The 24,453-nt window shown below is 41.6% G+C and overlaps 1 protein-coding gene across 2 annotated transcripts in view; it reads left to right on the top strand.

Annotated features, from left to right (window-relative positions):
• The window catches only part of LOC112644832 (contactin-associated protein-like 3), a 197,621-nt gene that overhangs the window by 29,542 nt on the left and 143,626 nt on the right, over positions 1-24,453 (top strand). For both annotated transcript variants that reach the window (XM_035709076.2, XM_049092996.1), the window contains exons 2-3: positions 6,566-6,676; positions 20,513-20,706. In XM_035709076.2, coding sequence (XP_035564969.2) covers positions 6,566-6,676; positions 20,513-20,706 — 305 coding nt within the window. The remainder of the gene's footprint in view (positions 1-6,565; positions 6,677-20,512; positions 20,707-24,453) is intronic.

Raw genomic sequence — 24,453 nt, 5'->3', positions numbered from 1 at the left:
GCTTTTGCTCCTTTGTCCGAGGCCAGTTGATTATATTGTTTGGGCCCACTTCTGGGCTTTATTCTATTCTATTTGTCAGTTCGTTTTCCCAAACCATATTGTCTTGACTCCTGTGTCTTTATAGTAGGTCTTGAAGCCAGGTGGTGTCTGTCCTCCACCCCTAATACTGTGTTGGCTAATCTTGGTTGTTTATTTCTCTCCACATAAACTTTAGAATTGGTTTCTTGATATCCACAAAATACCTTGCAGGGATTTCGATTGCAATTGCCATGAATCTATAGACCAAATTGGAAGAACTGACATCTTGACAATATTGAATCTTCCTTGCATATAGACTCTCTATTTATTTAGTCCTTTGATTTTATGCATCCGTGTTTTGTATTGATAGTGTACATATTTTTTAGATGTATGCCCAAGTGTTTCGTATTTTTGGATGCTAATGTAAGTGGTATTGTGTGTGTATGTATGTATGTATGTATGTATTTAATTTTGGTGTTGTGTTTTTAATTTCAACTTCAACCTGTTCATTACTGATATATAAAGAAAGCAATCAACTTTTGTTTATTAGCCTTATATCCTGCCAACTTGCCATATCTCTTATTAGTTTCAGGTTTCTGTTTTTAATTTTTGTTTTAGCTAATTCTTTTGGATTTTCTACATAGATGATCATGACATTTGCGAACAGAGATTTCTTCCTTCTCAATCTGTATCCCTTTTATTTCCTCTTCTAGTCTAATTGCATTAATTAAAGACTTCTAGTAGGATGTTGAAAAGGAATGAGGAGAGGGAACATCCTTTTCTTGTTCCTGATCTTAGTGGGGAAACTTCAAGTTTCTCACCATTAAGTACGATTTAACTATAAATTTTCAGTAGGTATTCTTCTTCAAGATGGAGAAGTTCTCCTCTATTTCTAGTTTAAGAGTTTTGACCACAAATAGGTGTTGGACTTTGTCAAATACTTTTTCTGCATCTATTTATGTGATCATGTGATTTTTCTTCTTTAGCCCATTGATGCGGTAGATTACATTAATTGCTTTCTGAATGTTGAGTCAGCCTTGCATACCTGGGATAAATTACACTTGTTCATGGTGTATAATTCTCTTTATGCATTGTTGGATTCAATTTGCTAATATTTTGTTGAGGGTTTTACATCTATGTTTATGAGAAGTATTGGTCTATAGGTTTCTTTTCTTGTAATATCTATGACTGGTTTTGGTATTAGGATAATTCAGTTGTCATAAAATGAATTGGAATGTATTCCCTATGCTTCTATCTTCTGAAAGAATTTGTAGAGAATTTGGAAAATTTCTTCCTTAATGTTGGGTAGAATTTACCACTGAAGCCATCTGGACCTGGTGTTTTCTGTTTTGGAAGGTTACTAATTATAGATTCAAATTCTTTAATAGATGTAGGCCTATATAGATTGTTTTCCTTCTTGTGTGAATTTGGCAGATTGTATCTTTTAGTCCATATAACCTAGATTATTAAATGTGTGGACAGAGTTGTCCATATTATTTCTTTATTTTCATGTCATGTCCATGGGATCTGTAGTGATGCTGTTTCTTTCATTTCTGATATTAATAATTTGTGACCTTTCCTTTCTTTTTTTTTTTTTTAAGCTAACCTGGCTAGAACCTTTTACTGATCTTTTCAAAGAGCCAGCTTTTGGCTTTTTTGATTTTCTGCACTGATTTCTTATTTTCAATTTTATTGACTTGTGCTCTAACAAGAAGACTTTTTCAAAAGTGATTTCATGTATTTAAGTTGCACATTTTCTGGAAGTTCAAAGACAAGTCATTAGGCAGGAAGCTCTTTTTATTAACAAATATTTGCCCATTTACATCTTCTCTACCATTTGGATTCAGCATTTGGAATATACTATTTTGTAATTTAAAATTTGCTCAAAAATCTGTGAAACATTTTATAAATGCTTTGATCTAAGAAAAGGAAATATTACCAGTATGAATTCACTCAACTGGAGGGCCTACACCAGGTCCAGATAGCTTCAGTGGTAAATGAATTTACCTGAAAATATATATATATAATTTTGAGAAAAAGAAGCTGATATATTGTTTTATAATCTCAGTCTAAGGCTGTTCTTTTGGTAAGATGTATAATAGGCTTTTGATTAAAATGGCATTGTAATAGGTACAACTAGTGAGACAAGGTTTGAGTATTTCATAAATATGAATTATATCAGAATGCACAGCAAAGGTGTCCCTGGCACTTTGATCTGAGTCATATATAAATCATGAACAATTGTGGTGTATTTTTTTTTCTCCAAACACATGACAACGGACCATCACTTTGCCTTTAGAATTCTTAAGCTGTTTTGAGAACCTCACTTTGAGTACATTTGAACCACTGAAGGATCAGTGCTTTTCAAAATTAAGATTATTCCATAGAATCACTCTCATTAATATGAGTGGTTATTAGGAAGGGGAATAAAGTTGCTTTAGCTTATTTAGCTGTAATAGTCTCTGTCTATCTTCATAAGTTAATTCTCATAAGCTTATTATTTGTACTCAACTTGCTTTTCCCTCTAAGTGATAAATAGTGGTTCTTTAAAATTATTTTGCCATCTCACTTGCTAAAAACCACAATTTGTGAATAATTCTTGTATCTTTGAAACATTTCAGGAATCATCTTTTTTTTGGATAGAAATAATATGTATTAGATTATTCATAAGAATGGTATTCACTTAGTGGGATTCAAAAGTTTTATAATGATGCCAGAAAAAGAAAATTAAATTGGGTCTTGACAATTTTTGCTTCAGGAATCTTAGCAGAAAATATAGACATTTCAGATTGAAAACAATAGTTAATGGAAGTTCAGGATGACTCCTGAGCCTTCACCTTACATGCATTAAATTTAGTTAGAAACACACTGAATGCCTAGAAAACACTGTCAAAATCCAGAACCACTCCTCTCCAGATGCCTTATAGAATGTGACCACCTTGTTTTTGACCACACATATCCTCAACTTTTACAATGTTGGAATAAATTGGAACACAGGCTTTAAAGCCTCTAAGTTAGGGTTAGATAGAAAATTGTCATTCTAGATATTTATTTATTTACTTATTTATTTGCTTATTTGAGAGAGAGAGAGAGAGAGAGAGAGAGTATATGAGAGAAAGAGAGAGAGAACACAAGCAGGAGAAGGGGCAGAGGCAGAAGCAGACTCCCCACTGAATAGGGAGCCAGATGTGAGGCTCCATCCCAGGACCCTGAGATCACAACCTGAGCTGAAGGCAGATGCTTCACTGACTGAGCCACCCAGGTGCCTGAAAATTATCATTTTAAAATAAATTTTATAAATTGTTCTTCCAAAGAAAGATTACAACACAAAGATTACTACTACTACTACTACTACTACTACTACTACTACTACTACTTTTTAAAGACTAAGCTTCATATGCCTTCTTTGAGGAAAGAATAAAAAATGACAATATGGTTTAGAACTTTAAATCCTTCCTTTTCCATCTTTGTAGGGGGAAAATGTCTTTATAAGATATTTTGAAGGAACTTAGTTAGTGTTGCCTTGTATTACCATAGTGAGAATAATAAAAGCAAATACTTGTAATCCTTAGCAATCCTCTTAGTGTATGAATCCCATTGTACAGTGATATGACTCCTTGCCATACTGCTGTGTGACTCCCATTGCCTAGTTGTGTAACTCCCCACTGTGCAGTTGTGGGAGTTGGCTCCCCATTGTATAATTAGACAATACCACCATAGTACAGTTGTGTGATTCTCCACTGTCCAGTTGTGTGTCTCTTCATTGTACAATTGTGAGAATCCCCACCGTCCAGTTGTGTATCTCTTCACTGTCCAGTTGCGTGATTTCCCATTGAAAATAGACCTGCCCTACGACCCACCAATTGCACTGTTGGAGATTTACCCCAAAGATACAGATGCAATGAAACGCCAGGACACCTGCACCCCGATGTTTATAGCAGCAATGGCCACAATAGCCAAACTGTGGAAGAAGCCTCGGTGTCCATCGAAAGATGAGTGGATAAAGAAGATGTGGTCTATGTATACAATGGAATATTACTCAGCTATTAGAAATGACAAATACCCACCATGGATGGAACTGGAGGGTATTATGCTGAGTGAAGTAAGTCAGTCAGAGAAGGACAAACATTATATGTTCTCATTCATTTGGGGAATATAAATAATAGTGAAAGGGAATATAAGGGAAGGGAGAAGAAATGTGTGGGAAATATCAGAAAGGGAGACAGAACATAAAGACTGCTAACTCTGGGAAATGAACTAGGGGTGGTAGAAAGGGAGGAGGGCGGGGGGTGGGAGTGAATGGGTGACAGGCACTGGGGGTTATTCTGTATGTTGGTAAATTGAACACCAATAAAAAATAAAAATAAAAATCTTAAAAAAAAAAAGAAATCTCATCAGAGAGAACCGAGGCTTAGGGAAGGGTGAGTGACACCCCAAGAGCAGGCAAGCTGTCAAATGCCAACCCCACCCAAGTTCAGCTCCAAAATCTGTGCTAGGTCCTCATCAGTTTCCAACTTAAGAGGAGACCATAAGTGGTGAGAGGACAACAACCGTGTGAGCAACAGAGACGAGGGGGCAGCATGGGGACAGACCCCTAAAGGAAATTTTGTGGGGCCAGGGCTGGGAAGAGAGCAGGCTTCCAAAGACACACAGTTAATGGGAATAATCTTCTCTTGCTCTCAGTCTTCTGTGTGACTTCAAGTTGGCGGTGAGGTCCCAGGACCCCTCTGCATTCATGGTCTGCTCAACATGCTGGCACTCCTGAGAGATTTCTAACCTAACACTCAAGTTTGCTCAGTTGACCATGAACTAACTGTAGACAACATCCCTCCTCTGGAAGTGTCCTGAAGTACTAATAATAGCCCAATATGAACTCAACAGCTTGGTGCTTCAGTGCATGACCCCCATCACAGGGGCTTCCTGGGCCTTCCTTGTGCCAAAGCCTGTGTCCCCTTCTCAGAGCAATGGTTGTGAATGCATTACATATTTGTATATGTATATGCCAATTACAGTGATGTGCTGATATCAATAAATTAGAAATTGTTATATAATGTCTCCTTAGCTATTAAGTACATTAAATAACAAAATCTAGTAGTGAGTTGAATAAATGCTATTATTTTGAAATAACGAGGAGCATCAACTATATTTCTAGATATCCATGACAATGATTGCTATGAGATACCTCTAACTTATGATGGTAACAAATCAAATGCATGGGCACTACTCAAAATGCTGTGATCTGTTGCTGCTCATGATTAAAGAAAATACTGAATTTTTGCTAAAGGTTTGATGAACATAAAGATGTGGTTTTTCTGTTAGTCTTCCCAGACTCCTTAAATCGTGTCTCTACCCCATGTTATGAATTTCCAAGTCATGGTTTCCCCGATTCAATTTCCTTGAAAAATTCTCTTGGGCTTTTGATTGGACTTCTAAATGAATCTTTAGATCAAACTGGGGGTGGCTGAGATGTTAAACATGCTGTCTCTGTCTGTGATTACTGGAGGCTGTATTTTACGCAGTTTTGCTTTAATGTCTTTCAATATAGCTTTTATAATAATCCCCGTTATGTTTTTTTCCATTATTATGTTTTGCACAGTTTCCTAAGATTCATTCTTAGATACTTTATGTGTTTTGTTATTATTTGCTATTCTATTTAATTTATCGTCTAACCCCAGCTAGAGTTTAAAGTGAAATCAGTTTTTGGGATATGGAGCTATTAAGCCAGTCAATTAGCTACTTTTGGATTTTTTACCTCTACAGTCGTATCATCTGAAAGTGATGACATTTGCTTTTTTTTTTTTTTTCAATTCTATGCTTTTAATTTGTAAATGTTCTCTTATATCCTGATTGGACTTTGAGAGCAGCATTCAACAGAAGCAGTGATGCCTATTAAAGTCTTCTTCCTGATTTCAAAGGAAATTCTTCTGATAGTTCTTCCATTGAGGGGCAGTGGGCTGCAACCAACTTTTAATAGTTGGCAAGAGCCAATCGTTAACTTTTCATGAATTGTGTAAGCCAGTTGTTAAAATACAGCCATTATTAAAGATTAAATTGTAGAAAGTTACAGTGAAATAAATCATGTTAAAAACAAAGGTAAGTTCTCCAAACTCACCACTCATTACTCTATTTCATGGCATCTTGCTATTATCTGTGCTCTTGAGTTTATTTCAGTGTCTTGGATCTGTAGGCTGGAAATACTGTCTAATGGTGTGAACATGTGTGAGTCTCTTTTCAGTCCCATGCTTGGTGATATCACACTGACAGCTTGTAATTGGCCACGATGGGAGTACGTACACCATAGAAGATGGCAAATGCTACCAGTCAGGGCTTTTATTTTCTTTAAGAGCCTGTTGTTAGCATTTACTAACACACGTCTGACCAAGACTGATGGTTGCCACAGGTTCTAGCATTTTCTTAGCCTGTTAACTAAAAAGGGAGGGAAAGAAGGAAGGAGAGGAGGAAGAGGAGGAAGGAAGTAGGAAGGGAGGGGGAGAAGAAGACAAGCCTTGAGCAGGGAGTTAACCGGAACTTGGTATTTTCTGCACAGATAACTGTGATGCTGCGCTGGCATCCACCTTGCCGCGAGAAGCCTTCAGCAGCTCTTCGGAGCTGTCCAGCAGCCACGGCCCGGGCTTTGCAAGTCTTAATCGCAGAGATGGTGAGTCCGATACCGTATTGTCCTTGATCCATCATGATTCTTTCTCAGGGAGAATAATTATCATTCTTACTTAATATTCATTCTTACGGTTCACAAAGTAATTATATTGCAGTTTAATGAAAATGAAGAAGCAGGGATCCCTGGGTGGCGCAGCGGTTTGGCGCCTGCCTTTGGCCCGGGGCGCAATCCTGGAGACCCGGGATCGAATCCCACGTCAGGCTCCCAGTGCATGGAGCCTGCTTCTCCCTCTGCCTGAGTCTCTGCCTCTCTCTCTCTCTCTGTGTGACTATCATAAATAAAAACAAAAACAAAAAAAAACCTGCCTTTCCAATTTATATCTCTATATGGTAGGAATAGAAGGAAAAAATTAAAAAAAAAAAAGAAAATGAAGAAGCAGTTCAACATTTTGTTTCTTCCCTTCCTTCTTCTTTAATCTTTTTTGTTTGTTTTGACATCTCCCTTCCCTGTTGATGGACAGCAAATGATCATCAATGAGATTCAAATCAGAAGGAGATTATTGGACGCTCTAGATTATTTCCTAATTTATCACCCTTTTTTAGCTTTAGGGCACCCTATGGACGAGTGACTAGTCAAGAATAGGTATCATGAGTAGCTAAACCAACAAATGGATGGGCCAATGTCACGGGTGCTGAGGGACACCCAACAAGTCACTGGCATCAGTGAGATGGGAAGCTGCCTTAGGAGAGTGATGGGGAAACAGCTTCATCCCAGGAGCTGGCCTGGGAGGAGCCCGAGGGAAGGCATCTGTTAAAAATAGATTCCCTTTGTATGTGTAGGAAGGGCAATAATGGATTACTTTTTGAAGAGATATTTACTCATTCTTGCTCCTTGAATGTCATTGACTCAGTTACTTTTTCTTTTGCACAAATAATAGTTCAATGGATTGAATAAGCTAATACATACAAACTCAAATGTTTTACTACCTTTTTAAAGGGATAGGTTAACTTTTTTGGTGAATTATTAATTCAGAAAGTGAAATTTTATCTATTTATTTATTTTTAAAGATTTTATTTATTTATTCATGAGAGACACAGAGATAGAGAGAGGCAGAGACACAGGCAGAGGGAGAAGCAGGCTCCCTGCAGGGAGCCCAATGCAGGACTCGATCCCAGGATCCCCGGGATCACTCCCTGAGCTAAAGGCAGATGTTCAACCACTGAGACACCGAGGTGCCCCAGAAAGTGAAATTTTAAATTAACTGTGACCCATGTAAATGTAAAACTTGAAGCTAGGACTATGGAATTGAGCATTTCCTCCCTTTATCTGGTATTTCTAAGATCATAGTTTAAGTATAGCTTGAATTTTATTGTATCCTTAAAAATCAAATGCAGGAACCCTGCAAGTGACCAAATAGACTGGTAGGGCACATTAAGGACACAGTGAAGGATTTTGGCAAGTTTAGAGGGGAGAGCATACCCACTGATGACCACCTTCATGGTCCTTTATGAAGAAGCAGCATTTCTGGCCAGATAATTTATTCCTCCAGATATTTATGAAGCATCAGGCATGATAACTTTCAGTTCTCCAATGAAAATATCTTCTCATTGAAGCCAGATTTCCATTAATAATTAAATGATCAAATTTACTATTTTTGGTCTGGTGGTTACTCTAATACCAGCTTAACATCTAAACTTTCCAGTGGTTGCCCAAAGACTATAAAACCTAAATAAGCACCATACTTAATTAGTTTAAAGAATCCCGAGGGGCCTGTGTATTGTGTTTTTGATTTGCATATACAGAATATCTTTATGATTCAGGCCTCCCGTCCTGTCAGTGCGGTGGCACTGGGAAGTTTATAAGCATTTGGAGAGAAAATCCCGATGTTTAAGATGAATTTATTTCCATTACATTTAATTTAAAAATTAATAACTTAGAATATGATAAGCAGCCATTATAAAATGGTAAGTATAAAACCTATTTGCTATGTTCAGATCACTCTCTTTGCAAATTTAAATTAATTTTTTTAAGAGCGTGGCAATCAACTGATGAGGTTTTTTTTTTCTTATGGTTGTTGTTACTCTGATTGTATACAATCCCCATTTCACAAAATATTCCTTCATTTTACCATCTGATTTCATACCCATTGCTAAAGCTAGATTCATCTAGCACAGTTTATTGATATTCCTTCTGGAGGATTATCTATGTATATTTTCTTTTAAAAGCCAGCATATCAGATTAGCCAGCATATCCTTACCAGCTGGAGAACAGATTAGCTCACTTCAGTTAAGGATATTATGATGTAAAACGTGGATTGTGTAAAATATGGATGATTATAATAATGACAACGATGATTCTTCATATATAGTACTTTTGGCTTTTTTGAAAATTCTGTGCATGATCTGGTGATGGAAATCATGTTAGACTACTTGTTATATGATTAGAATTTCCTTGGTGTATGTTATGGTACTTGGAGGTTTTATTTTTTTGTATTTGTTATTTATTTTATATTTAAAGATTTATTTATTTACTTGAGAGAAGGAGGGAGGGAGAGAGAGAGAGGGAGAGAGAGAGAGGGAGCGAGCCATGGAAGGGCAGAGGGAGAGAGAGAGAATCTTAAGCAGATTCCCCACTGAGCAAGGAGCCTGATGCTTGATCTCAAAACCTGGGAGATCAAGGACCTGAGCCAAAATCAAGAGTCGGGCACTTAACCCACTGACACACCCAGGAGCTCCATGGTACTTGGAAGTATTAAAAAAAGATGGTCTGTTTTACCTCCCTATTTTCTTATTTTTCCCAGGAGTCTTTGAGCTTTCAAATGTTTTTCTGAAAAATTAGAAATATCTGAAATATCATGGCTTCTGCTAGGGATTTTATGTGGAGCTGATCACTGCATCTACTTGATGCATGGGGTCGTAAGACTAGGCGGGACATTATTTTGTTTTATTTTATTTTATATTATTATTATTAAGGATTTTACTTATTTACTTATTTTAGAGAGAAAAAATGCATGATGTGGAGGGGGAAGGGAGGGTAGAGGGACAAGCAGACTCCATCCTGAGCTTGGAGCCTGACTTAAGGCTTGATCTCATGACCCCAAGATCAGTACCCAAGTGGAGATCAAGAGTCAGACACTTAACTGACTGAGCCACCCAGGCATCCCATAATTTTAGATTGGAATCTATCTATCTATCTATCTATCTATCTATCTATCTATCTATCTATCTGCCAAAGGGGAGAGGTGGGTCCATGGGGTTCAGGAAACCATGACTCCTGTGTAACCATGTGTTTTTCAGTGTTTTCTGTGAGTCCCCTAATGGAAGTGCTAGTTACTGTGGAGATCATACTTTTATTTATTTATTTATTTATTTATTTATTTATTTATTTATGATAGTCACAGAGAGAGAGAGAGAGAGGCAGAGACACAGGCAGAGGGAGAAGCAGGCTCCATGCACCAGGGAGCCCGACGTGGGATTCGATCCCGGGTCTCCAGGATCGCGCCCTGGGCCAAAGGCAGGCGCTAAACCTCTGCGCCACCCAGGGATCCCTGTGGAGATCATACTTAGTATCATCACTCAATTTAAGACTAAGAGCTCCTGAAGTTTATTTTTGGAATCTCTATTCTGGTTCCTCTAAAGTTTCTGTAATGATGTCCAAAGTTGGGTTCTTGATAATACATTAAACAAAATGCCCATGTTGATGTGATACATACTACTTTTTTATACAAAGGAACATAAATTGCTGCAAGTTAACATCCCCAAATGCCTGAATGTGTAATTTTTCTAAACTGATAGATTTTAAGAAGTAAATCATAGACAAATACATTTATTCATGTACCTGCTCCAGAAAATTGATGCCATTAGATAAAAATGCAAAGTCCTTGAAAATTGGGCTTGATTGTTCATATTGGCTGATTTTGTTTCCATCAATATTAAATTGAGTATTTCCTAAAATTGCAAGTTACCTAATATTTCTTAGGCAAAATCCAGATTGCTGAAATCTGACCTTATAAATAAGAACATGCTTGACTTCATATTTTTCTTCTCAACTGTCTTCTAAAGAGTCTTCGTACTCCAAGTTTATCCAGGTGAAAGTTTATTAACAAAAACAACAATCCCCTCCTCCCCGGGGGGAACATCTGAGTGGCTTAGCCTGTGAGGCATTTGCCTTCAGTTCAGGTCATGATCCTGGAGTCCTCAGATCGAGCCCTGTATTGGGCTCCCTTGCTCCATGGAGTGCCTGCTTCTCCCTCTCTCTCTCCACCTGCTGGTCCCCATGCTTGTGCTCTCTCTCTCTCTCTCAAATAAATAAATAAAATCTTAAACAAGCTGGCTTAGTAGCACTGCAGAGACTGTGTTCCAGTTCTGGACACCATGCTCTCCCCAACCATCTGATCTGTAAGCGCAGTCATGGTCATGAGGTGCGTGGCCTTGCCAGAAGATATTTGTTTTTTTTTTTTTTTTTTTTTTTTTTTTTTTTTTTTTCTTTTTTTTTTGCCAGAAGATATTTGAAATTGACTCAGGAAGACACATACACATGGTCTTCCTTGTTTATCTCCCCAAAATGCTTGCATGAACACTTAACTTCCAGAGGGTGGGCCTGCTCTGTTCCTGACTCAGGTGCTGAAAATCATGGCTTTTAATGCAGCAAGTCACCTCACTGGTGGCAGAGCAATGAGGCTGCATGAAATTTAACTTTATCAAAAAATGACATTTCAGAATGCTACATTGGTTATTGCACACAGAAAGTAGATGGGGACAAATTGAGCTGACTAGATGTTTTCTTTTCTCTTCGTATTTGCCACCTTTCCCGTATTGAAACATTGAGCACGCAGAGCACAGATTGTGTTACCTGTGGATGGAGCCAGGACAGATTTTGTCTGATGATGCCGATACAATTAATGGCTGAGTATTTAATTTAATTTAATTTAATTTAATTAATTTAATTTTTAAAGATTTTATTCATGAGAGAGAGAGAGAGAGAGAGAGAGAGTCAGAGACACAGGCAGAGGGAGAAGCAGGCTCCACGCAGGGAGCCTGACGCGGGACTCGATCCCAGGACTCCAGGATCACACCCTGGTCTGAAGGCAGGTGCCAAACCGCTGAGCCACCCAGGGATCCCCAATGGCTGAGTATTTTAGAAACTACTCTTAGCATTAAGATATTTTTTCCTTAATAGTGAAGTACAGTTATAGTACAAGTCTATACTAGAGGTTTTAGCAAGATAAATAAGTAAAGAAAAAATGATTAGATTAGGGAAAATGCTTAGATATGGCTATTGGATACCAGTTTCTTATAACATTGAACTCTGATTATTTGAACTCTGCAATATCCCAAATAGGGCATGATGAAAAATTCACTGCTTTTTAACAAAGAAATGTTTTTAAAAATTGAAAGTGTAAATAATTTAAATATGTAAAATTGTGTCAACAGCTGACATACATCAGAACATTGCATCAAAAATGTTTGATGCAAATCTTATAATAGTAAAGTTTTCTGTTATATTTTTTTCATAAAATTGCAGTTCCTATAAATTCCCATCTTTTATTCATAGGCCAGGAAGCTAATGGAGCTGGCCAGCATTCCCAGTTAATAGAATGAGCAATTTAAGTTGCAATAAAGGGTCTTGAACACCAGATTTTTGTAAGGGCATATCGATGTACTAGGAAGGTTTTGCCTCTGGACATCAGATTCTGAATTCTGTTTATCTGGCTTCCTTAAAAGTTTTTAGACTTATTAGGGTTAATGCACAGTCTCTTTGTAAACCACCATTTATTTTTCTATCTTTCCTTTCCTTCCAAATGACTTTGTAGATACTGGGTAGAGGGGGCAGGCCAAGCATAATAGCATCAGTGTAAAATATGCCCATGTACTAAAGCACAGAGCACTGTCTTGGTAGCCATGGAGTTTTATTAAATCACAGCTTGTCTAAAATGCAAGATGAAGATAAATAAATAAGATAAATAAATAAATAAATAAATAAATAAATAAATAGAATAAAATGCAAGATGGTGGCATGTGGGAAGAGAAGCCCCAAACACCAGGGTGTGTGCAGACATCACACAGACCACACACACAACTGCTCTGATCCTCCCCATAGCCCTCCACAAGCTCTGGACTCTCCAGGTTCCTACCATAGAGCCTGAGGTACTAGATGAGACAATCCAGAACAAACCCAGTGTTTTCAGAGTTGCAAGAGACCTTCACGGAGGCAGCGTTGGGGGTCAGTTTCTCTTCCAAGCAGCCCAAGTTATAGAATTACCCCAGGGGAAGACAATTCTCCCTCTCTTCCAGATTCAGTAGTCTTTTTTTGGGTAGGAGAATGTCTCCTGGAGATGCTCCGATTTCTCTGTGTGTTTCCTGCTCTTTTCAAGACTGTTTGGATTTGCAGGCTGGGCTCATGCCCTCGTGGAGCTGGATGATGGGTGGGACTCCTCCTGCTGTTTGCTGAGGGAGTTTGTTGGCTCTTAACACTGGGGGTTAGTTGGCACCCACTCCCGAAGCCTGTGGTAGTTTTACTTTACTGGTGCTTTTTTGGCAAGGCCACCACTTGCTAGGTCACCTGCCCCTTGAGGGATAGGTCTCATGTCACTTCCTGTCTCCCTGAAATCTGACCATGAGTCTTACCTGGTTTCAAGCCTGAGCAATCAGGCCACAGTCTTCCATTACAAGTTTAATCTGTTCTTGCCAAGTTGACCTTCTGTTCAGATCCAGTTGGATTCTCATTTAGCTTCTGTGTCTGCTTTGGATGGCCAGTAGTGGATTCTGGGTCACCATGCCAAGGGGAAAAGAGCAATGGACGTCTTGTCCTGGCAACTCGGCCCAGAAATGACCTATCGAGTCCACTCACAGCTTTTTGGCCAGAGCCAGTCATGTAGCCTCACCCGACTGCAAGGGGGCTGGGAGTGCTGTCCTCCACGTGCCTAGAAGGCAGAAAGCAGGCAAGATTTGGCAAGGATGTCCTGACTGCACAGCCCCTACAAGCTGGTCTCCCAGAGTTCCAATGGAAGCCACGCCAGAGCCTGACCTCTGCTTTTCACTGATTACTCTCACCTTTCTTATGCTCTGGGGCTTCATTCCCCATCAAGGTGTCTGACTCATCCTTTCATCACCCTTACTTGTCTTCCACTTCATCTCCTTCCAAGTCCCCAGGGTCTCTGCCTGCTCTTCCAGAACCAAGTCCTCGCACATTGTGATTCCCATTTCCTGAGTTGCCCTTCGCCCTCCTGGATTCTCTGGGGCTCAGTGGCATCATGATCACCAGCTACCAGGATTTGCTGGAGAAAAGGAGAAAAAAACATAGTTTAGCTTTTCAGAATTATTTCATTGCTTATAATCTGCATGGTAAGTGCCTCGTGGCGACCACAGTTTTGCCATGAAATTTCCATTTCTCCAAGAGTTAGTCATGCTGTGACATACTTGGCAACTGCCCTCGTGGGATTTGGGAGCCCTTCTAAGGGCCATCACGTTCTTAAATAGTTGTCTAGCAAATTCTAGTCTGTTCCTTTTCAAAATGATTCACTTTTTATATCACTCATAATACACAGAGAGGTTCATAGAAGTTATGCATTTAACAGTATGTACCTTTGACACATATCAGGATGGCTTTGTTCACTTTTTAATAAGTGTCATTCCTGTAGACATGTATTTTTGTCCCATCCTCCCTGCCCCCTGTCTACTTGCAGGGTTTTCCATCCAGCCACATTCAATTGCATTGCCCCTTCTAGGGATTTCTTTTTTCTTTTCTTTTTTTTTTTCTGCCCAGGACCCCTGGCTAAAGATGCACCAGCTAAGGTGACCCTCATTTCTGCCAAAGTGGTAAGGTCCAGTTAGCAATCTTTCGTGAGGCACCTGGCATCCCTAATGGTGCATAGGTTGGGTGTCCTGAGCTACATGTTTAACTTGTGCCCCAGGAAGACCATAGGCAGTGACCAAAGCTGCTGGGACATGCCCGTAGGCCCTGTGGGCAGCTGCCTTGCTGCCTTTAACGTGGATGGAGACCTGCCTGGACTAGGGGCCGCCTGTGAGATGGTGATCCAGGGCTCACTGTTCTCTCTTTCCTGTGATCCTTGCAACTCGACTCTTGTTTTGTTGCCCTGTTTCCTCTAAGGGAATCACGTGGAGAAGGCTTTGCTCTGACACAGTCAAGTACCATCCTTCGAAGACCCCCGCCCGAAGTGCTTCTTGTCAGCAGCACCCACGCTTGCTTCGTGATGCTCAGGCCTCATCCTTTTTGCATTCATTAAGACACTCTATTTTGTAGAGCAGGTAATCTGTGCATGACTCTTTTCATCAGAGCACTCACAGTGAGCTTACGGATTGTTATGAATTAAGCTCTACGGCAGCCTTAAAGAAAATGCAAGGTTGAGCCTCAATGGAATTCTTTTCCAGAGGCGTTTGGCTCACTGAGCAGTCACAAATGGGGGGATCGTTTAGTTGTCATGGTTTTATTTCCGAGCATCTCCCCCTTGCACTTCCTGACACAATCCTCCACCATGTTTAATTTTTTTTAAAAAAGGACACATTGCCTTGAGAGCAGCAGTGGGGTGTCCATGGGAAGCGGGGGAGGGGGACGGTGAGGACCGTGGCGGCCCAGCCTCCCCCGGTTCTGCAGCTGTGCAGCTTGGCCTGAGGATGCTCGGATACCCTGTCTGTTCTGCAAACTCAGGGGGCTATGAAAGTGATGCTTTCATAGAACGAGGACACATCCCAGAGCTGCTCTCCTTGGGAACGTGGAGATTTCATGGGACAGGAATAAGCTCAGCCACACAGTCTATGCGGTCGTAAATGAGGGGTTTACTGCTTGTTCGGATTGTGATAGGCTTGCGGGGCAAGTCTTGTTCTGCTTCTAAGGTGAGAAATGAGCGCATCGTCTTATCCACGCTGTCCACACAGAACTTCAAACGGGAGCTGAAGAGTCTCAGATCGACTCCGATCTGTGCGATTCTCTACTATCTGTTCCCTTAAAACTCGGTCAGGAATACATGTGAGAACAGCAAAGCAGAACACACAGTGTTGACAGATTTTTGCTTGTTTTATGCAGAAAGAGCTGCAGTAATGAATGCTCGTGCCAAAGGGTGTAGAAAGTCGTCCCTGGGGAAGCTGTAGACAGCTTCGGGGAGCATTTGCACACCTGAGTGCTTCCAGGATGTTTCCTTTTCCTCAGGATCGCTGGCATTTAATACAAATCTCAGATTGGCTGGCGTACACAATTTTTATTTACCTTTTGAATTGTCTGTTTACAAAGCCATTTTAAAATGGCTTGCACATAGAAATCTGGTTTACAACTAGGCAGCTGCGTCTGACTTTGGCCTTCTGGATGCACTTTTTGGGAAATGTCCCGTTCTCCCTGGCTCAGGCTGCTGGCACAGTGAAGGAGGCGCAGCGGGAAGGGAATCAGAGCCCAGGTAGGGAGGCCCAGAGGCAGGCTCTCTGGACCTGCTCCAGCATGATAGCCAGAAATGCTACCTGTAGAGAGCTGGAATCGCTTCCTAGGGAATCAGAGCTGCAGCAAAATGCTTCATCCCCTCAGCAGCATTGACAGGGTTATGACACAGCCTTCAGCGTGTCGAGCCCAAGGATCCAGGAGTGGGGAGGTCAGGGGGCATCCACGGAGACCGTCTGCCTGCCGACCCCTCTTTCCTGGGGACACCTGTCATCTCCTGGGGGTAAGTAGGAATGGGCTCTTGCCTCTCTCCTGCTCTTCCTTCTCATGCTGGGCCCTGCCTGGAACTTGGGATAAAGCACCTGTGGATTGAGAAGTGTGTAAATGAGGGAAGAGGACACATGTAGCTGGCTGAGATCCCATTTGAGACAATGGAGTAATGATCCTTAATGGTAGTGGTGATGGGGGGGGCGGGGACTTCCCTTGACAACAGTTGCAGCTTAGCCATTTATCTGCTTGGCATATAGACGCCTTGAAGTTGGGTGGGTCTGTTCACTTCACATTAACCCACTTGACTTTTGCTCTCATGGTCATCTTTTTTTTTTTTTTAATTCAAATTCAAGTTAGTTAACATATAGTGTATCATTAGTGACAGAGACAGAATTCAGTGATACATCAGTTGCATAACTAACCCAGTGCTCATGACCTCATGTGCCCTCTTAATGCCCATCCCCAAAGTGACCCCATCCCCTTAAGCCCTCCCCTCCAGCCACCCTCAGTTTGTTTCCTATAACAAAGAGTCTCTTATGGTTTGTTGCTCTCATACTTGTTGAGGCTGAAAGAAGGCATATGCTTTGGCTTTTCTGCCCCGGGCAATGTTCTTCTCTGCGTAAAGCCAACGGTTTATAAGGGCGCATGCCCTGTGGTCACCGAGAGCCGTGGTCACTGTCATCGTGATCAGTGGACAGAGTAATTAAGGCCCCGCTGAGAGTTTCCTAGTCAACCTTTCTTGTCTCTGAGGAACTGACCCTGCCTGAGTCTGAGCCAACCAGGGGTGGGGGAAGCAGTCACACAGGAATAACTAGACACAGGCGCCTTCCCACGGATCAATATAAAATACAGTGTGGTGAGTGGTAAGGAAACACTACTAAATAGCTGATAAACCACAGGGAGATGTTCTGAGGCAGGGTAGAGAATGACAGGGGGCCAAGCTTTCATAAAACATCCTTACAGGAACCTGAAATGATTGTGTTGTCCTCATCTACAGAGCAGAGACTGTAAGGCCAGTCCCACTTGCTGGGTGTGCAGGGCCGGGGGGCGGGGGGGAGGTTGGGGTCACATGTGGGACCTTGGGCAAGGTCCTTAGCACATCATGCATGCACAACAAGGTTTGTCTTTCTTCATGTTCTTACCTTTATCTGATATGAAGTGGCCGGCAAGACACCATTCAGTAATAAGGTGACCGGGAAAGCTCGATGGCCATGCTGTGGCCCCTTGTTCACCTGGAAGCCTCGGCAGTGATACCTGTTACATCTGTGACTGTCTTCCAGTGCTTGGCAACTGATGGGAGGATAGGGGGAGCACTGGGTGCTTAATGCATCTTTCTGCCGAATCCTCCTTACAGCATGAGCACACACCTAGCACGCCTTCCCTGGGAGTAAGAAGGATGCTTTGTGTTGGGCGACCTCACACGGGCACTGCAACCTTGTTCTGTGCAAGCAGGGCCCTCTGGCTAGGTTTTCCTTTGTACACGCTGTAATGCTTTATTCAGGAAGGGGCAGAGGTGGGAGGGAGGTGGGTGGTGATGGGAAAACACAGTCCATGTTGACACCCAATGGCCCCCATTGGCATCCAGTGGCCCCCAGCAGCCCCCAGCGGCCCCCAGTGGCCCTCATCGGCACCCAGTTTCCCCCATCAGCACCCAGTGGCTTCCATCAGCACCCAGCAGCCTCCATCGGCACCCAGCAGCCCCCATCGGCACCCAGTGGCCCCCATGAGCACCCAGCGGCCTCCATCAGCACCCAGCAGTGATCTGGGGGTTCCCAGGGTCCGTGTTATCCTGCCAAAGCCAATTGCCCCCTGGCCTTTGTGGGTTCTGAAATTCCATCCCTTTATTAGAATACCCAGTTAATCGAATTGCTTAATTTGCATATCAGTAGTCTCTGGTCACCACAGGTAAAGAACAGGAGATGCTCAGGGGCCATTGCCTACAGGTGTTGAGGGCTGGTTGACAGATAGGTAGCTGCACCTGTGTGAGAGCTGGTCCCGGGCGACAAGCTGGAGATATCACGACATGTTTACTGAATTGTGCTTCTCCACAAGGGTGATGCCATGCTACTCTTTCCATGAGAGATGAAAATTGCCGGGGAAAGATGGTGAAATGTAAGAAGAGGTATCATCAGTATCCTCTCTAGGACTTTAATACCAACTAGGATGAGCCAAAATAACAGGGCATTTATGTACTTTCTTGAAGATTTAAACCGATCTATATAAACTTTCAAATGTGGACTCTCCACAATACGACGATCAGTCGAATGCCATCGCCTAATTTTTAAGTTTATTTTTGTGAGGATCATAAAATCGCACTTAATCATAGAGTAAGTAATGTTCCTTTGGACCGTTAGCTAGCTCTCAGCTTAGAATCCAGAAGGACTTCCATTTATTGACCAGTAGTGGGACCCTCGGACCAAACAGTAAAACTAATCTTGTCATTAGAGACAAGGAAAGACTGTGAAACTGTCACAGGCTGGAGGACACAGAGGAGACACAGTGTCTCCACCGGATCCTGATGCGGAGAAACGGAGTTAGTGGGAAACACTGGAAAAGTCAAAATAAAGTTTGTCATTTCATTAGTCTCTGAGCCTTGATAAAAGTACTGTGGTGATGTCAGATATTAGCTTTGGTGGACCCTGGGTAAAAAGTAGACAGGAATCTCCTATGCTATGTTTGCAGCTCTTCTGTCAATTGGAAGTTATTTCAGAATAAAAAGTTTAAAAATGTGTTCCAGAACAACCAAAACTGCAGTGTACTTAAGGATTCTGGGTCAGAGGAGAAGGCATTGTGCTTATGGCACATTAATAGGAAAATCTGGAATACTTCAACAAAGATTCACTGTGGGAAATATGGGTAGAAAAAAATTAGAAAGGCTCTGGGTTCTAAAGAACTTGTAACTTTAGACTTTACGAAAGGTGGTACATGGGCAAGTTGTGCTGCTAAAGGAGGACATGGTGAAGAAACGTACATGCCTGCCTCCTGTTGATGCCTCTGTGCCCTGATGCAAATGCCCCTCATCCCCTCCCCTCCGAGCTGCCCTGTGACCCTGTCACACCCCTCCCGACACACACTCAGCCCTACTGGCTTTAGCAAACCAAGTGTGGATGTCAGCGAGAGCTCCTAACAAGAAGATGGTAAGTGTTGTCTGATGCTTTAGGCCTCATTATGAAAACCTCGAGGTAGGTGTCAGCACAGTGAGGGGAATTTTTTTTTTTTTTAAACCGCCTTTGTCGTATTAGGGATTATTTATGTGACTCGTGTTTTCTAGACATGGATAATTAGGAAAATATCAATTCCAGAATGTGTATCAAGCTTATTTTCCCATTTTTTATTGCTTATTAATTTAAAATCAGAAAATTCAACATGAGAGCTAAATCCAAATCCAAAACTCATGTTTCTGTTAAACTGGAAGAATGAAATATATCAACAAGACATCCTTGGGTTGCTCTAACTTTTCTGTTTCTCATCTATTTCTCTATGGACAAAACAAAGCATCCATCATGATTTCTGCTCCACAGCTATTGTCTCGAATACCTGAAAATGTCCTTGTTATTCACTCGCTCTGGATTCTCCCTTAAACTCCCTGCTGCCTCTCAGAGGTGTCTCTCCCTGTGCAGAAAAACCTTCACCTCTGCCCCTGACATACTGCACTTCAAATCGTTCTTTGAAATGTGTTTCTCGCATGAATCTGTAAGCATATCGAGTGTAGGGCTGTGCCATCCATCACCACCTTTCTCATCTCAGCATTCAGTACTGTACTTCCTCAGGTTCGGATTTGAGAATTAAGCTTTTCTAGTTCTACCATGGTCTGAATGTTTTCCTTTAGATCAGCCAAGAGTAAGTTCCACGTAAAGGCCAGTAAAGACACTAGCTTCAATCATGGATGCAGCGGCATGGTGTTTGCTTGTTCACCTGCTGCGTTAGGCACTTTCACTTAGTGGGACCCCTGGACATTAGAGAGTCAGGGGTTATGAGCTCAAAACCAAAGCAATTAACAATTAATTAATGTAGGAGTCATCTATTTACCTACTGTGGTTTTGAGTGCATGTGTGTGTGTGTGTGTGTGTGTGTGTGTGTAATTATGAGGGGGTTAAATGTTCCAGGATTTGAAACTCTGATTTTCATCTGTTTTATGTGTGTTCCCATCCTTACAGAACCATATAGATCTTAAAGGTTTCTTTCTCTTTACCATGTTTCTCCTGTTTCTGTTTCCATTACAAGGGGCTGGTGGCTGGTCTCCACTTGTGTCAGATCAATACCAGTGGCTGCAGATTGACCTTGGGGAGAGAATGGAGGTCACGGCTGTGGCCACCCAGGGGGGATACGGGAGCTCCGACTGGGTTACCAGCTACATCCTCATGTTCAGCGATGGCGGGAGGAATTGGAAGCAGTATCGGCATGAAGAAAGCATCTCGGTACGTTCCTTCGGTGGAAGCAGTCTGTCAGAGCATGAATTACGCCAATTACTACTTGTTGCTGCAAATCTGTCAGATCAAGTCTAGAAATGGAGCCTCCTAAATTACTTGAAAATGTTTTCAAGGGAATGTAAGACACATGTGGCATTTTAAAATCTGCTGCCCATGTATAATTTATGAAATAAGTAAAACAATTTTGTAATGTAGTGAAATATGGAAAATGTCTTCCCATTATTCCTTAACATGGTGTGAAATCTACAGACTAAAGTCACATGCCACCTACTCTATTTGTTTTTTGTTTTGTTTTGTTTTGCTTTGTTCCATAATCCAGGAGCTGGTATTGCCTTGGTGTTGTTCAATTAAGTAAACCCATTCTTCAGAGTCCTCTGATTAAGTGAGATTTCTGAAGGACTCCAAACATTTAAAAATACATGTAATGACAGTCTCCCCGTGGACAGCATGTTGAGGGATGCAGGTCTGGCTCCGACAGAAACGTGGGTGCTGGTGTGGCCCCTTCTAATTCATGGGAGGTAGATCTCCAGGATTCTTTGGAACTATAACTAGTTTACATTATTTTACACCAGTGACATAGTTTCTACTTCTGATTACGTACCCGTGCTTCTTTTAGGAGAATTATATTTTGCTTGCCTGACTTTTCATATATTAAAATGTATGAAATTTATTACATAGCTGGCATTTTGAGTCTTCAAACAGTAGTCTGCCCAGAACGAGGAGCTCTGAAAGTAGACTGTGGTGAACATCTGCAGCATTTGCACTGTCGCTGGTGGGGCAATGGATGGAGGGGTGCGGCCTGCAGATTTCTCAGGTGGAGAAGGAATTACTTTTTCCTTTTTTTCCCCTTCTTTATAAGATGTTTGTTTGTTTGTTTGTTTATTTATTTGAGAGAGAGAGAGAGAGAGAGAGAGAGAGAACAAGCAGGGGGAGCAGCAGAAGGAGAGGGAGAAGCAGACTCCCTGCTGAGCAGGGAGCCTGACATGGGGCTGGATCCCAGGACCCCAGGATCATGACTTGAGCCTAAGCCAGAGGCTTAACCTACTGAGCCACCCAGATGCTCCTACTTTTTTTCTTCTTATTTAAAGTATCCTTGAGGCGCCTGGGTGACCCAATTGGCTGAGCTCCTGACTCTTGATTTTGGCTCAGGTCATGATCTTAGGATCCTGGGATCGAGCCCTGCATTGGGTTCCATGTTCAGCAAGGAGTCTGCTTTAGATTCTCTCTCTTTCTCTGTGCCCACTCCCCCTCTCTCATGAATAAATAAATCTTTAAAAAAATACCCTTTAGATGGTTGCCAGGTACTAGGGGAAGGGAGGAATGAGAATTACTATTTAATGGGGACAGAGTTTCAATTTAGAAGATGAATAAGTTCTGGAGATGCATGGGGGTGGTGGTTGCACAACAGTGTGAGTGTTAACGCCATAGAACTGCACACTTAAAAGTGACTAAAGTGGTAAATTTTATATTATGATGATTTACCCACAATAAAAAATATAGTTTGGCTTCTATTTAATTTAGGCTAAGGACATCATGTAACTCTTAAAAATTTTTCTTGTCACAGTAAGAAAAAAAGTATCAGGGAGTAAGCTGTTACTTGTTATCATGTGGCTTATCTATAACACTAACAAGCAACAAAATGATACTATTCATTGGTAACAAATTGGCCTCATTTGAACTTCCTTAGGACTGTTACTTAGCATATAAATTCATAGATTATGGTCTATTTAATTTCTTGTCTCTGGACCTCTTTATAGTTCATCAATAAATGCTGGTTTCAGTTGAATTAAGGGGGTACCTGGGTGGTTCAGTCAGTGAAGCATCTGCCTTCGACTCGGTCATGATCCCAGGGTCCTGGGGTCAAGCCCTGCCTTGGGCTCCTTGCTCCCTCCGCCCCTCCCACTGCTTGTCCTCTCTGGTTCTCTCTTTCTGTCAAATAAATAAAGAAAATATTTTAAAAAATTGAATTAAGAAGAGCTAACCAGTTGTCTGACATGAGGTAAAAAAAAAGGTAAAAGGTAAAAGTTGTCTGACATGAGGTAAAATCTCTCCTAAAATATAGGAGAGATTTTTGTGTTTTGGGGGCTGGCTGACTTAAATATCCCAAACAAGCAGTTGCCAAGTGTGTGCTTAGAAGTAGATATTGATGTCGAGCTAATTCTAAGAACACCAGGTCTAAACCAGGGTGAAGATCAACAGTAATTAAGAACAAAGAACAGTTAAAGCTTAACAAAGCATCCACTTAGAGAACTTTTGTTCAAAATTAAGTCTTGTTTTTTGAAATCAGCTGATAGTTAATGCATGCTTATTCTCAGCCGTATTAATCAAGGTTCACATTTTTACCCTCACCCCATCCCAATACATGGTTGAGAAATTGGGACAATTCCTGTTTTTCAGCTGAGCAGCTTGGGAGAAACCATATGTAAGTATTTACCATCTGGTACTTTGTTTAGAGGGGCTCAGGGGAAATAAGGTCAGGAATTAGTAGCATTGTTGATCCTAGACCAAGCAGGTGAGGGCAGATGCTTGGACCCTCCAGGCCCACCTGTCATCCTACAGTCAAGACTGGTGTGGTGGCCTCCCTCCACCCGGGGAGGGGGCTTATGGAGACCTGCCTTCCCCTTCTGCATCCCCAGCACATCACTGTGCCAGGTACTGAGCAGAAAGTTGGTAAATCTTTGCTAGATGGATGCATGAGTGGCATCTACCTTCTGACAGGATAGGATGCTTTTCTTGAGGTCCCTGCTCTGCAAGCCTTCAAAACCCTTTGTCTCAGCTCAGGGGTGCTTGAAGCTCCAGGGCAAGCATTCCTTCTGCATTTTCATCTTCTTTAGGACGGGGGCTCATCTTTGTGTTTTCTCCAGCCATCACCACAGCTTAAGTGAATTAATCTCTTTGTACACAGTTGACTGACCACAGTGAGTCACACTTGTTGATAGTCATGAGATTATCAGGTTCTTGAAAAACCGTCAGGCTGACTTGGCTGCTCTCTGGCCCCCTCACACGGTCAGCTGCTCTTACTCATAAAGCACATATTATACCAGAGGCTGTACCCATTCTTCAGCTGGTGGGTTTATGGATAGACTCTTTCTATTAATTTGAGAGTGGATTTAAGATCCAAAAAAAAAAAAAAAAAAAAAAACTGCCTTGAAGTATTTACACTCTTATTAGGAAAAGTAATATTGTCCTTTCCTTAGTTTTGTACTGCTGTTGTATTAGGCCACTATGCACTTGGTGGCTTAATGCAAGACAGAGCTATTACATCACAGTTTCTATAGGTCTGCAGTCCGGTACACCTGGCTGGGTCCTCTGTGTAAGGTATTGGCAGAGCTGCAGTTTTCCTCCTCCAAGGTGTCTGGTGATCCCCAGGACCCTCCTCAGGTTCTGTGATTCACTGGGGGGACTCACAGGACCAGTGTATAGTCATAAAACTATGATTTATAAAGGATATAAAGCAAAATGAGTAAAGGAAAAAGGTGCATGGGATGAAGTCCAGAGGAAACCAGACATAAGCTTCCACAAGTCCTCTCCAAATAGAGATGTATAGAACATAATTCCCCCCCAAAACAATTTATAGCAATCGGTGTAAGTGTTAACCATGGAAGCTCATTAAAGACTCAGCAGCCAGGGTATTTATTGGGAGGTGGTCACATAGGCACCCTCCTTGCAAGACCCCTACAAGGAAGACAGGAATTGAATATAAACTGCCCTGTTTGCATAAACATTAGGCCTAGT

This window comes from Canis lupus, chromosome 1 (assembly GCF_003254725.2).
Source record: "Canis lupus dingo isolate Sandy chromosome 1, ASM325472v2, whole genome shotgun sequence".
Classification (NCBI taxonomy): domain Eukaryota; kingdom Metazoa; phylum Chordata; class Mammalia; order Carnivora; family Canidae; genus Canis; species Canis lupus.
Note: the sequence above shows the minus strand (reverse complement) of the source record. Positions and strands in the feature narration are given on the sequence as shown.